General features: G+C 48.4%; 1 protein-coding gene across 1 annotated transcript in view; it reads right to left on the minus strand.

Moving 5' to 3' along the window:
- Positions 1 to 4,018: 4,018 nt before the first annotated feature.
- The window catches only part of arap3 (ArfGAP with RhoGAP domain, ankyrin repeat and PH domain 3), a 28,228-nt gene continuing 17,267 nt past the window's right edge, over positions 4,019 to 14,979 (minus strand). The window contains exons 15-35 of the mRNA XM_082503235.1: positions 14,498 to 14,633; positions 14,039 to 14,143; positions 13,192 to 13,345; positions 13,010 to 13,112; positions 12,632 to 12,830; positions 12,485 to 12,548; positions 12,242 to 12,405; positions 10,678 to 10,890; positions 10,393 to 10,498; positions 10,106 to 10,253; positions 8,157 to 8,225; positions 7,751 to 7,825; positions 7,549 to 7,666; positions 7,344 to 7,472; positions 7,127 to 7,263; positions 6,773 to 6,855; positions 6,361 to 6,396; positions 6,143 to 6,206; positions 5,929 to 6,066; positions 5,791 to 5,829; positions 4,019 to 5,716 (exon numbers count right to left, since the gene is read on the minus strand). Of these exons, the coding sequence (XP_082359361.1) occupies positions 5,234 to 5,716; positions 5,791 to 5,829; positions 5,929 to 6,066; positions 6,143 to 6,206; positions 6,361 to 6,396; positions 6,773 to 6,855; positions 7,127 to 7,263; positions 7,344 to 7,472; positions 7,549 to 7,666; positions 7,751 to 7,825; positions 8,157 to 8,225; positions 10,106 to 10,253; positions 10,393 to 10,498; positions 10,678 to 10,890; positions 12,242 to 12,405; positions 12,485 to 12,548; positions 12,632 to 12,830; positions 13,010 to 13,112; positions 13,192 to 13,345; positions 14,039 to 14,143; positions 14,498 to 14,633 (2,763 nt within the window). The 3' untranslated portion in view covers positions 4,019 to 5,233. The remainder of the gene's footprint in view (positions 5,717 to 5,790; positions 5,830 to 5,928; positions 6,067 to 6,142; positions 6,207 to 6,360; positions 6,397 to 6,772; positions 6,856 to 7,126; positions 7,264 to 7,343; positions 7,473 to 7,548; positions 7,667 to 7,750; positions 7,826 to 8,156; positions 8,226 to 10,105; positions 10,254 to 10,392; positions 10,499 to 10,677; positions 10,891 to 12,241; positions 12,406 to 12,484; positions 12,549 to 12,631; positions 12,831 to 13,009; positions 13,113 to 13,191; positions 13,346 to 14,038; positions 14,144 to 14,497; positions 14,634 to 14,979) is intronic.

Raw genomic sequence — 14,979 nt, forward strand, 5'->3', positions numbered from 1 at the left:
ATTTATTACTTCCAGGCTGGATGACTGTAATTCATTATTATCAGGAAGTCCTAAAAACTCCCTGAAAATCCTTCAGTTAATCCAAAATGCTGCAGCAAGATAACCCTGATAACCCTCAGGTCAGTGGCTCCAAGTTTGAGATGAGATAGCCTTTATTTGTCAGTTGCAGGTCTTTTGCCCACAACCGAGATGACAGACCTTGCCGACCGTACATACAATACACAAACATCACATTGGGGAGACAGGTCAGGCTAGGTAGCAAGGGGGAAAAAAACATCGAAATGTGTAACACAAAAGAATAATACAGGAATGCACAGGTATCAACACACCATAACACAATAAACACGGACAAGCAACATGGGAAAGAGTTCCAGTGTGTACATCTGATCTGGGACTGCTGCAATCTTCGACTGCGCCTCCAGCTGACCCGATATCCACATCAGAGGGGAGGTAAGCGTTGGAGGTGGTGTTGGATCCGGGGTAGGGAGGGTGATGCGTCAGTGAGTGCTTATCAGTGTATATGTATGTGTGTGCGTGTCCATAGTTCAGCTGAGACAGTGTCCTTCACCCTGCCAGGCTAAGTAAACAGTCTTCCAGCCAACCCAGGTGGCCTTGCATGGAATGGGAAGGAACAGTCTAAACACAGTCATTATCAGGGAGTTTTTGTTCAGCTCCAGCCTTGAGCCCACGGCTGGCACCGAAGGGGTAGCTGGATTATGATAGTCATTTTTCTTTTGTGACAACTCATGAGAATTTCAAAGCTGTTCTTTAACACTCCGACACTGGTCTCTGAATCTTCCGTTGGAGAACTGCGAGCTTCCCCATGTTGGTATCAAACTTGCGCTCCGTGGTCTTGTCATTCTTTTGCTCAGAGACCCGATTCTGAGAACTCACGACCGCAGTCAGCTGTTCCACGATGTAATCAAACTTTCGCTCAAAGGTGTTATTCTGAGCAGGCCTCTCCTTGATGTAACCCAATATATGTTCAGAGGTGTTATTCTGAGTATTCACTGCAGCTGTAAGCGTCTCCAAGATCTTAATCATGCTGCCTTCAGTGAGCCTTTTCTGAGAAGTCGCGCCTTGTCCCATCGTTTCAATCCCAGCGGGCAGCCTTGTGGGGGTTTGAACAGCCGGTTCCGCTTTCTTAATTCTTCGATAAGCCAGGGCCAAGCCAGCTCCGATCAGCAAGAACCCTGTTAACATGGTTTTGAATAGGTGGATATCTTCAGCGTCCTCGATCGACAGTCCCGCCAGGCACACGAGCCTCCATTTCTGCCACCCGTACATCGTGTATCCGGCAGGGAAAGTCCCTGCAGGGCACTCTGGCTCTCCCGAGCCCAGACTTCTCGTTGAGAAAAGAGTGTCAATAGCATTCAGAGACCAGTTGATCAAATCCATAATTCTCTTTAGGTTTTAGAAACAGACTGTGAGAGAGTGTTCCAGGGAAAGTAATACAAAAAACACGAGACTAGACAAGGACATAAGAACTAAGCAGGGAAGATAAGGGAGAGGAGAGGAGAAAAAGTGCGTCCGCCTCCTCCGAGAACCAAAAGCAAAAATTTTATGGCCCGTATACATTTTTATTGGCTTGTGGAAAAAAAGCTTGTATTTTTTCATTTTTAAATGTTAATGCAATTTAATTACTACAATATTTTATATTATTTCACTTTCAATCTGGAAAATGTTATGAAGGCCGTGAAATAAACATGGTCTGGTACACCCCACGCCCCCCTTCAGAGTCACCTCTGTTTGTTGCAGATATGGCCTCCATGTAGAAAAGGACGTCAGAGTTTGTTGATCAGGTGTTTTGATGAAGGGCTCCTGCTCATACAAGCCAACCCTTCCAATTTTTCTGGGAGAATTTCAGTGCCCCTCCCGAAAATTTCCATTCTCCCGATTTTCCACCCGGACAACAAAATTGAAAAACCATATTGCAGAATTCATAGCGCGGCCCAGCCAATTCCGGTTTCCAACAATGGTGGCAGCTACTTAGTTTTAATATTACTCTTATTGCTCTTTCTGGGTCGCAAAATAAACTTTTAACATATTTTCAGGCAAGAATGTAACTGTGTAAACTTCAAATATCTGAGCCGATGAGAACAGCAAACTCCCGGCACATCGTTTTCAAACCCCCGCGGTCTTTGGCTATCAGGTTAAACATGATATATAAGTCACTTTGATAACTTCAAAATGTTATTGTTTGGCTTTTTTCAGTTTTTATTTGTTCGTGAGTAAATCAGTTTGGCTGAGATAAGTTATTAGATTAGATTAAATTAAATTAAACTTTATTAATCCCTTGGGAGGGTTCCTCCGGGTGTTTTTACACAGCTGAATAAACGTCAAACAGAAAACTGATTAAACAGAAGTGTGAGACGGCCAAAAATTTACGCCAGCGTCTGGTTATATTTTCGATAGCAAGGAGCAGACAGCTGAGTTTGACTCCACCGAGAGAGGTCGTGACGTAATTCTGAAGGCTAGACCGTCGCTCACTTCCGGCCTACACAGCTTTCGGAGGACCCGGTCCATTTAGACCGCTAAGGCCAGGTCCTCAGGAGGACGCAGCTTCTGAATTTGGACACCCCCGCTGTTTCCGGCCAGCCAATAATAACGGTGACATTTTTATCCGATAAATAAACACTGTAAAATCCAAGTTTATACATATACATATATATATATATATATATATATATATATACACCACCCCCCAGCAGCCCTTTTGAATGTCTCCCTAATTCTGAGGTCTCAAGGTTGGCAAGAATGCTCCTGCTTGCCTTTCCAGTAAAGGTTTTATTGGCGGTTAAAGGAACAGTGCATGAGTTCAAAGTCTCACTCATGGCTCCACCTCCTTCATGGTGTGTAAACAGACTGTTCATATACTGTGCGTAGCTTGTAGTTATAGCATATTCATAACATACCTTCATACCCTGTACACTGTAACATAGATCCATATTCTGTAATATATCTGTATTATTGCTGAAGCACTTTCTGGATGGATGCAAACTGCATTTGGTTGCCTTACTTGGACATGTGCAATGACAATAAAGCTGAATTCTATTCTGTTCTATTCAGACTTCGACTCCACGTTAACCTGTGCCAGTGTTTCAGGTTAAGGGTGTCTGTGTCTGTCTGCCAGAGTGTCAGGCGGTTTCACAAGACTGAAGACCTCAGCAAACAAAGTCTCCATCTGCAGCTCGCACAAATGCATGCACGTATTGACATTATCCTCACGAAACCACCGATCAGCTCGACGGACCCTCCGGTTTACCTGCATACATCCTGTTCACCTGTGAGCTGTTACTGATTCAGGAAACACGCACACCCTCCTCACAGCTGCTGGAGCTTGTGTTTCTCTACAGAGTGACGGACCAGGAGAGACGATGGACACTGAGATAACTACAGAGCTCTTTAAAAGCCAGCGGGTGGGATCATGGTCTTTGCTTCATGTACACATTAATAACTTGTCAGTTTAGAAGTGATAAAGTCTAAAAATTGGACGTAGCTTCCTGATCTTAAGAGTGAAGCCAACATGGAAGCGTGTTCCTTCTAAAATCCAGCAGGTGCCGAACCTTCTGATTGTGAAACAGAGGTCCGTGTGAAAACCGACCATCACTGACCCCTCCCTGTGATCAGTCAGCTGGTATTTTAGCTGACAAACCGATGCTATGGGTTCTCTGCGAGCTTCTGGATGGATCGCTAACAGTGCCGGCACAGTTATGACGTTCCTTTGGGAAATTTGTGTCTTTGTTAGGAAAGTCTGAATAAATAAAGTTGGATGTGATCTTTGTGTTCGAGTTTGCTCTCAGATCTGATTAATTCGGCTTCTTTGAGAGGCTGTCCACACTCTGACACGAGGACCCTTCCCTCGGAGGAAGCAGTTTCTCTGTAAGAAGACTTCCCTGCAGAATGTTTGAATACCTGCTGCTCGCTCTCTGCATCACATCCTGCCAAGCCATCAAGAGGAAGCTTTTCAGAATAAGAGGAAATATTGGATAAGGCATGACAGCTCTGAACCAATCAATTTGCAGCAAACCAGCATTTTAATAACACATCCCAAATCTGTACAGGAACATGAGCACACAGAGGTTTCAGCAACACAAACCAGTGAGGCCAGTCTGGCCTCACCAGCAGCTTTACTGGAACACTGTGGCTACTGGGAAACACTCCCATAAATACACACGTGTGTGTTACTGCAGATATGTTTACAAGTGTCTTTATATGATTAACATGTCTATAAAAATGTTCATACAGCTTCCAAACTAATACAAAGTGATAACTGATGGAAGTACTGCAGTACTATGAACTCCAGCTGGATCATCACATGACTTTTATTATGAAATCCTCACAGGAAATGCAGCATTAGCACTGACAGAGCGACAGGAAGAACACGTTACACTGTCCCAGCAGGAGGCGCCAAACTAACGCATGACTTCCAGACAGCCAATTTAAGACTGAGGCAGGCGCCTCATTGGTCACTTTACACACAGACGTGTAGAACTGACCAATGAGGCGCCTGCGTTTAGATGTGACCAACTGTGTTCACAGTTTGATTTGTTCCACACGTTGCAGCTCGTTTACTTCAATTTAATCTTCACAGCTCCGCGTTTCCATGATGTCATCGTTTGTGTAATCTGATGTGTAATCCCAGAGTCGTCACTGAAGCCGGCTCTCTGTCACTTAGTCTCTTCTAACTTTATTTAAACACATCCGCAGGAACAGCGCTGTGGGTTACCTGTGACACCTTCCTCCTTTACCTGTGTGAGCTTCATCGAGTATTTGAACTGACAGGTTAGAGAAGGTTACTGATGTGAGATATCAGATTAGACTCGTTGGAAACATTAAAATATCATAAAAACATTTTTCACCGTTTGTGAGTCATTCACAATTAAACACGTGTGATCAAACTTCCTGTTACATAAAGAGAACACTCAGCTCTCAGTCTGTTAAGTACAAACTGATACAGCGCCCTCTCCTGGCTGCAGAGGACGCTGCACACACACAGGCTGAAAAAGTCAGAGAGCCGCTGATGTTAGTACAGCCCCGAACTGAGCTCCAATCACCTACAGGCGGCCGAATCACATGGCCCTCCTCAGCCGCAGCTTTTACAGTAAAGTCTGCCTGACGGGTCCTGTATGAGGTCATGTGATCGTTGTCTCTGTAACCTGAATGGCTACCTTGAGTCGACTGCTGGCGTGCTGTGAATGGAGGGAGATCATGTGACTCCACTGTTCGGTCCTCAGACATCGTAGGGCCTCTCCTCTTCCTCCCGCTCCTCCTCCGTGGTATTCTTGATGAAGGCGGAGGACAGCTCTTGCAGGAGCAGTTCCTGCGATGGCGTGCAGACTCCCATCAGCGTCTGCCTGCTTCTCACTGCAGGCTGGCTGGCAGCATCTGAATCTGGAGAGCCTGCATCTCCATCGCCTCCGCCGGCTCCTCCGCTACTGCTGCTGCTCTGCTCCAGAGTCTCCACGGAGCCTCTCGCCATCCGGACTACTTCCGGGATGATCATGTGATCCAAATCTCTGGACTCCACGGGAACCAACCTGAGTGGGGGGTGGTCTGGCACTTCCTGGGTCTCTGCGATGCTGCTGGACAGGAAGCTGGTCTCCAGAGACTTCAGGACCTGCAGGCCGAAGTCGCCGACCTCCTCATAGAGCGGCTCAGGCAGGTCAGGAGACTCCGAGCGTTCCTCGAACGAGTCCTGCTGGACCTTCATGGGCTGGAGACACACACGAGACCCAAGGTTAAACTACAGGCTCATGAGTGAGACGAGAGGAAGTACAGAGTACTTACAAAGTACATGGAGAGAGTTCTCCGGTCGTGTAGTTTCCTCTGCAGGGGGAAGACAAAGTACAGATGACGGGTTTGTGCATTTGACCTGTGAGAGTTTACTGAGCATGTCTGAGAAACAGCAGAGATTTGGACCCTAACCAGCGTCTGATTGGCCGACAGCATGCTGCTATTGCTCTCGTCTCCTCTGATGGGGACGAGCGGCATCGTTCCGAACTTCTGCTTGGAGATGTCAGAGGAGGAGTGGCGGCGCAGCACTGGAGGACCCGGGTCATCGTTCTGCAACAGAAGCACATCCATGATGGCCAGCACAGGAGCGACGGCTGATCCCAGACCAGTGTGCAGGTAAACGTACCTGAGCTCTGAGAAGGCTCGTGATCCAATCCCACAGCTCGGCCTCACTGCTGCAGCACAGGTACCTGGTGGAGGGGAGGGGCAGATACTTTTGACTTCATGCAAAACTCAAACCCTCAGAGCTTTTATTTTAATGCACAACGTCCATGTGTGACTGAGTCAAACATCAGCTGCAGGTGAGTGTGACGCTGAGGAGGACAGGTGAGCCCTGATACTTACAGCTGGTGTTTGTCTGACATCACTGTGAAGCCCCACCTGCACAGGAAACACACAAGCCATCAGCCTCTGACGCTCAGTGCTCAGTTCAGACTGCAGGAGTGTGTGTGTGCATGTGTGTGCATGAGTGTGTGTATGTGTGTGTCTATGTGCGTGTGGGTGTGTGTCTGTGTGTTTGTGTGTGTGTGTTTGTGTGTACGGGTTCTTACTATACTGGTGGGGACCAACAGCCCAGGGTTGAGGCCATTTTTCACACTCAAAATGTGGTTTATGTGTGAAGCTACATTTGAGTTCGGTTTAGGTGTAGGGTCAGTGTTAGTCATTCATTTTTGATGGTTAGGGTAAGCAGCTAGGAAAAGCATTATGTCAATGGGAGGTCCCCACGAGGATAGCAAACCAGACTTGTGTGTGTTACCTGGTTGGAGCCTTCAGCTTCTTGCGGATGCCGATGTAGATCTTTAAGGACTTCAGAGCCCACTCCTTCTCAGGTTTGATGCTCTGCAGACACAGATGTTGAGACTTTTGTTTTTTACTATTGTCTTACTGAGATTTGCTGGTTTTCTGTTCTTATTTTGGTTTTTAATGTTTTCCCAGGTGTTACTCGTCTTCTTGTTCTCCAGTATTTTGTACACATTTCTCCTGTTTGTTAAGTATTCAGCCACAGTTGGTGTGGAGCGCCTACAGTTTTGTTGTCCATGTACAATGATATCTATTCTATTCTATTCTTTTTTAACTGTTTGTTTTACTGCTGTCTACTGTTCCCGACTACCTTCTTGTCTTTGAGCAGCAGCAGTTTGTGGTGTCGAATCTGGAACGTTCTCTCCTGGAACCTGGTCCCCTGAAGGAGCTTCGGAGGCTCCTCGCGACACCTCAGCAGACCCACCTTCATGATCTCGCTCTTATAGGCTGACAGGCACACACAGGTGGACACGTTAGCCATTAATGCAACATCAGAAGCTTATTATTGCACAGCTGTGTCCACCTACAGGTGAGGAGAGTGATGCCTTCTCCTTTAGGGACCCTCTTCACCACCAGGTAGGCGGAGCTCGGGTCGGCCATCTTACACCACTGCAGAGCTTGCTCCAGGACCTTCTCTTTGGGGTGTAACGGACGCTCTAGAAACATGACAACAACCAACATGTGAGACAGGTGACCTCTGACCTCCTGAGAGAGACAGGAGTGTTTGCTCACCCAGCTGACCGTCCTCGATGGCCTCGAACGTCATCCAGACGTCTTTGTCCCCAGCTGGGACGTTCCTCATGTACAGAACCTGATTGGTCAGCTCCTCAGCACACATGGTGGGAGACACCTGCACGGGTCAGAGGTCACACAGCTTTAGTAATTGTCATTATTGCTATCAATAAAAGTTCTGATTAACGATGCCCAGCCTTACTTTGAGAGTTATGCAGCAGTCGGGTATCTTCATCTCCAGATAGATTTCAATGATCAGATCACCGGCCTGAGAGAGCTGTACAGAATCAACCAATCAGGCGGCGGTTTCAGACACAGAGGCAAAATCAGCTAAACTTTAAAAGGAACCGCCGAGGACCGGCTGAGGGAACGCATCGCACAAAGGATGATGAAGATGGAGCTGCCAGGCAGGAGGAGAGGAGGAAGGCCTCAGAGGAGGTTCATGGGTGTAGTGAAGGAGGACATGCAGAGGGTGGGGCAACAGGATGCTGGGATAGAGACGGATGATCACGTTGGTCCCAGAGACCAGGACGCTGAATGAAACACTTAACACATGTTCTACGTTCTATGGTTCACCTGTGTGTCTGTGCAAGAGTGAGTTTGTGTACCTGAGTGTCCTTCCAGGTGGTGATGAGGCTGATTTCCAGCTCAATCTGGGTCTGATGCTCCTCATCGATCTGAAACACAAAACAGAACGTCACACACGGGACAACGTCACACACAGGGGAACATGACAAAGAGAGGAGAACGTCACACACAGGAGAACGACACTCAGGAGAACGTCACACACAGGACAACGTCACACACAGGAGAAAATGACAAAGAGAGGAGAACGTCACACACAGGAGAACGACACTCAGGAGAACTTCACTCAGGAGAACGACACACACAGGAGAACGTCACACACAGGAGAACGACACTCAGGAGAACGTCACACACAGGAGAACGTCACACACGGGGGTACATGACACAGAGAGGAGAACGTCAAACACAGGAGAACGACACTCAGGAGAACGTCACACACAGGACAACGTCACACACAGGAGAACGTCGCACACAGGAAAACGTCACACACGAGGGAACATGAGACAGGGAGGACAACGTCACACACGAGGGAACATGACACAGAGGACAACGTCGCACACAGGAAAACGTCACACACAGGAGAACCTCACACACAGGAGAACCTCACACTCAGGAGAACTTCACTCAGGAGAACGACACACACAGGAGAACGTCACACTCAGGAGAACTTCACTCAGGAGAACGACACACACAGGAGAACGTCACACACAGGAGAACGACACACACAGGAGAACGACACTCAGGAGAACGTCACACACAGGAGAACGTCACACACGGGGGTACATGACACAGAGAGGAGAACGTCAAACACAGGACAACGTCACACACAGGAGAACGTCGCACACGAGGGAACATGAGACAGGGAGGACAACGTCACACACGAGGGAACATGACACAGAGGACAACGTCACACACAGGAAAACGTCACACTCAGGAGAACGTCACACACAGGAGAACGTCACACTCAGGAGAACGTTGCACACAGGAAAACGTCACACACGAGGGAACATGACACAGAGGACAACGTCACACACAGGAAAACGTCACACTCAGGAGAACCTCACACACAGGAGAACGTCACACACAGGAGAACCTCACACACAGGAGAACCTCACACTCAGGAGAACCTCACACACAGGAGAACGTCACACACAGGAGAACGTCACACTCAGGAGAACCTCACACACAGGAGAACGTCACACTCAGGAGAACCTCACACACAGGAGAACGACACTCAGGAGAACGTCACACACAGGAGAACGTCACACACGGGGGTACATGACACAGAGAGGAGAACGTCAAACACAGGACAACGTCACACACAGGAGAACGTCGCACACGAGGGAACATGAGACAGGGAGGACAACGTCACACACGAGGGAACATGACACAGAGGACAACGTCACACACAGGAAAACGTCACACTCAGGAGAACGTCACACACAGGAGAACGTCACACTCAGGAGAACGTTGCACACAGGAAAACGTCACACACGAGGGAACATGACACAGAGGACAACGTCACACACAGGAAAACGTCACACTCAGGAGAACCTCACACACAGGAGAACCTCACACACAGGAGAACCTCACACACAGGAGAACCTCACACTCAGGAGAACCTCACACACAGGAGAACGTCACACACAGGAGAACGTCACACTCAGGAGAACCTCACACACAGGAGAACGTCACACGGGACAACGTCACACACGGGACAACGTCACACACGGGGGAACATGACAAAGAGAGGAGAACGTCACACACAGGAGAACGTCACTCAGGAGAACGTCACACCCAGGACAACGTCACACACGGGGGAACATGACACAGAGAGGAGAATGTCACACACGGGAGAACGTCACACAGGAGAACCTCACACTCAGGAGAACGTCACACACAGGAGAACGTCACACACAGGACAACGTCACACACGGGGGAACGTGTTGGTGTGCCCCTACGGCTTACTCACTTCAAAGACGTACAGGTAGTTGTCTATCAGGTCCTCCACGATCTTCACCTCATGCTCACCTTTCCCATCCGTCTGGAACAGACTTGGAGCGAAGAGCAGCGATAGGTTCTTGGTGCACATCTGGTTCAGATCTGCGCACTTCTGGACCCTGAAGAACCGCAGGTAACCTCTTTAGACTCATCGTTTGGCTCAGTGTCCTACACTCACCTGCTGTTTTCTACAAAAAGGCAAGTTCCTAAGTCCCACCCCCACCAGGTGTAACCAGTGCAGCTTCTTAGGGAGCTCACCTGTACAGGTGACTGATGAGAGCAGCCAGGGTGGTCCGGTTGACTCGGGGTAGAGTGCGGATGATGTCTTTGTAACGGTCCAGCCTCGCACGCCTCTGAGGGATTTCTGACCATGAAGAACAAACTCGTTACAGACACCAATCACTCATTTAGACAAATTACAATCAGCTGAAGGTGTACCGCCGACCGTCCCTGAAATATAAGTAAAATCAGGTGATGTTCGGGTTGTGGTCTGGACCTGAACCCTGACAGCAGAAGCACCGCTCAGAAGAAAGGTGGACTCACTGGCAGCTTCCTGCCACAGTGGGTGGAGGTCGACCATGAAGATTGGGTCATCGATCTCTCTGAAGAACCTCTTCAGTACGTCGGTCACGTCCTCGATGAAGTGGTCCCCGATCCGCAGCTTGACGTTTCGAGCGTCTCTGCGGAACTCCTCCATCAGCAGCTTGATCCTGGATTTGGCTCCGTTCTTCCTGTAGATGCCTTCGTGACCCAGACCTGCACAGACCCAGAGCGGCTTCGGTCACACGGCTCTGTTATCCTGACATGAGAAACCAGGGGAACAGAGCTGCGTGCCTCTTTCATCACATCTGAGCACATCATTTATCAGCAGAAACAGTAAAATCACACATAAGCTGGTCTGCAGGGTTTTTCTTCTGGCTCTAAAACATCCTGCAGGGAAAAACACGCCAAGTTCAACCCGGCAGCAAGTCGTCCTGATGACAACGGCAGAAGAACCATGCAGTGAGGTTCAGTCTTCACAATGCATCTAACACACTGCTCCTCCTCCTCCTAAACTCAAGCAGCTCATCGGGGAGGAGCGCAGGTTTGCTTGGGTTAATCACCTGCTAGAAGCACCTTTTCTACCCAGCAGACGAGTATGGTAGAAAATTATAAAGGTATGTTATTTACCTTAAATATACTGACTAAAGTTTTACGGGTTTAATAATAGGGAAGCCCCAAAACATGTGCCAACGGCCCACCTAACCTCCAACAGTGTACCTGTGTCCAGATGAAAAAACACATCAGACATTTCCAGCTGGACATATACTGGAATTTGTACATTTCCACAAGGAGGAACATTCGTCCAACGATTCTTCATTTAATATTGAAATGTTTCCTTCATTTTCTTTATCACAGCCCGTAGAGTGAGGCTTCTTTGTCAAAACCCTCGCAGCCTTACCTGTTTCCACGAAGAAGGATCAGTATTGGATCATATAGATCAGTTCTGGTGACAATGTTCTGCTGGAAGTAGGTCCTCAATTGGAGATATCTAAAATAGTCTGAATTATTAAGATGATAATCAGTCTTTAAATGATCGTTTTCTCATGTGTGAGCGAATAAAAGGTCTTCACATCCTTTGAAATCCAGTGTTTACATGGTTAGGCCCCAGGGTCAAAAGGAAGTACGTGAACTGTATCGTCTAACTCAAACTCCAGTCCTCGAGGGCCGCTGTCCTGAAACTTTTCCATGTGTCCCTGCTGCAACACACCTGAATACAACTAGCAGGTCATTAGCAAGACTCTATAGAAGCTGCCTGCATGCTGAGGTGGCAATTCAGCCATTTGATTCATGTTGCAGCAGCTCACGAGTGAGTGAGCACGGTGCCATAAAAGTACTTCAGAAGTGCATTTTTCCAAATATTTTCATTTATTTAAAATGACCTGAGGAGGGTTAGAGGCTCTGTTCATCTCACTGTCCTGTCACCATTGAGACCTGAAGCTTCCTCCACCTCTTCAGTTCAGTTTAATCAGACGATCCTCCATCAGCAGCAGAGCCCACAGTGGCGTAGCTACAGTCTCCTAACCCCAACCCTTACCAACAAGGAAAGTCTGTCAGTCTTCCTCACCGTACTGTGTGATGAAGGCGATGCAGCTGTCCACGATGATGGGGATGTCGTTCCTGCTCATCTGCTGGTCTCTCAGAGCATTTCCTTTACCGCCGGCTGCTCGCTGAATGTCGGAGTACCACAGAGAGAAGTCTGCGCGACCGACGCCCTGCAGGTGGAGCGTTCTGACGGGAACACCGAACGCATGTGCGTCAAAATGTGAAGCAGACAACAAACTGAAGCCTAGACCAGACAAACACTCACCTTCCTTTTTCCACCAGGACCAGGATGTCTTTCTTCTCCTGGTTCTCCATCTCGGAGGTGATACCTGAACACAGAGCGCTCTGTCAATAACAATCAGACTCCATCAGAACTATTCACCAGGACCCGGACCGGGACCAGCACACATACTCAGCTCCTGCAGGCGGTTGAGGTTGATGATGTCCTCGGCGGCGCCGTCGTTGCGGGGACAGATGAACAGGTTGGACTTCTGCAGGACAAAGTAAGCCTCCTTCCACTGCTGAGGGTCCAGCATCGCCCGGTACCGTAGAAGCCCGACCCGTTCAAACTCTCGGGTCAGCAGGCAGTGACAGCTGAGCGGCGTGGCAGCCTGGTGACGGTCGCAGCACAAACATGGATCAGTTTTTTATTCAAGGAAGTTTTTAGGGAAAATATTTTGTGTTAGAACAATTTTGTAACATTATTTATTTGATTGTTTGTAACATGAACAGCAGAACAAACGTGTTCAGCTGCTCTGTGAGGAGGATGCAGACGAAATGCGGCGCAGACCTTTCCGATGGCTTTGGTCCAGCTGTGCAGCTCGTCGGACGCTTCCAAGCCAAACTGAAAGAGTTTCTCCGACGTCAGATACAACTCGAAGGTGTAACGAAACCTGAGGGAGAAAAGTTTGAGTTTGACCAGGCTGACCATCTGAGCTTTCTGTTTAACCGTGGAGCTTGGCGAATAAAAACCTGTCAATGAATCCGTTGTTGTTGGAGGAGTCGGGTCGACTGACGCCCAAACACACGATGTCTTTAGCGCTGATCTGCAGGCTGGGATCAGCTGATCGATCCGACTCGTAGAAGACCAGAGACTGATCCACCGAGCACCAGAACTTCTGGAAGTCTGATGATGAGAACAGAGAATTTTACACGAGACTCAGCTATGAATGTTCGTTCCCCTCCTCTTCATCTGCAACATTAGTGCTGCTCACAGGCGGGCGGTGAAGCAAACTGTCAGTGCCATAAATGATTCTGCATACGTCGACAGCTACGTCACGATGCTACAGAGTGGCTGTAGTCTGCTCTGATTGTTATCGTATCAGCGTAGCCTCAAATTCCACAAGAATTCCCAGAATTCCTTTGTGTTTGCTGCCAGTGCGCACACGGCTCAGAGAATCTGATGGAGTTTGGAAGCTGCGCTTCAGCCGTCGGGACGAAACAAAACCACAATCTGAATAAACGTCTAAGGAGCAACTTTTACTTTGTCAGCACTGCTCAGAAATCAGATAATCCTTATGTTGAGGGAAAAGAGATGTTTGAAAAGAGATGACGTTAAAAAACACCACATTTCAAGCTCGTGCTACAACGTCCTGGTCTGTGGTACCAAGCCAGCAGCCTTTGTGAGCTAACACAGCTAACATCCCGCCCTGTGCTCTGAGCCTGAACACTGAAGCAGAAACCTGCTGAAGACCTGAAAACGTCTCTGACAGTTTTTGGTTTAGGTGAATTTTGGCAGGTGTTGGAGGCGTTTACCGCCTCTTTGTTCTGATCTGAGGACTGTTTAAACCTTAAACCCTCTGACCCCGCCTCTTCCTACCTTCTCTGTTTTTTCTGGACATTGTTCCTCTGTTGGCAGAGCTCGACTTGTAGAGGTACCCAGAGTGAAGAATCGGCTGCATGATTTCATCGTAGACGCTGGGATCTGACCGATAAAAGCACAACATTATCAGATAAACACCGTCAGCCAATCACATCAACGAAAGAGAAATATTGCACAGCTGCGTCTGGAGCAAACTGACACTGACGCAGGTGTTCTTCTGCTGAGCCAACACTCGGAAAACTGCTCAGTGAAGCCGAGCGTGACAGTGAGAAAGCCTCCCTGCAGGACAGCACTGATAACGGAGCGGCTGACCTTCAGCGCCAACGCTGCTCCGCACCGAGCTCAGTCACCGACTTCACACGTTGAATTTAATCGGATCAAATACAACGCCCTGCTTCCTCGCAGCTCAACGCTGCAGAGTGCATTAGAGTACAGCAGAGCACAGTAGAGTCCAACCTGATGTGCTGCAGTGATCCGCTAGGTGGGGGTGGCGGCCGTTGGAGTCGTTGGCGAGGTGAGCTGACTCCGCCTCTGAGAAAATCTGAGTCACCGTTTTCAGGAGAGTCTGCTCAGAGACGGCTGAACACAGAACCTGTTGGAGACACGAAGTATCATCGTCAACACCAGAACCATCTCTGCACACTATCACATCATCATCGTTGTTATTGCTGTTTGCTGCCATGGAAACCTCAGGCCCTGCGAACCCGGACACACAAAACGCAGGAGCCATCTTCTGATGATGTCACAGATGTACTATAGACTGACAGTAACTCAGTGTGTGCGTGTCTGAGACAGACTCATGGCTGTGCTGCTGTGATTCTGTTTCGCGATTGTTTATTAAGGCTTTAAATGTTTGGATCAGCATGTCAGCTGATCAGGGTAACCTTTGACCTTTTGATGCAGAAGTTTCTTAGACGAAAGGTGTGAGTGAGTCGAAG

This window comes from Aulonocara stuartgranti (assembly GCF_965226115.1).
Source record: "Aulonocara stuartgranti genome assembly, chromosome: 2".
Lineage (NCBI taxonomy): Eukaryota > Metazoa > Chordata > Actinopteri > Cichliformes > Cichlidae > Aulonocara > Aulonocara stuartgranti.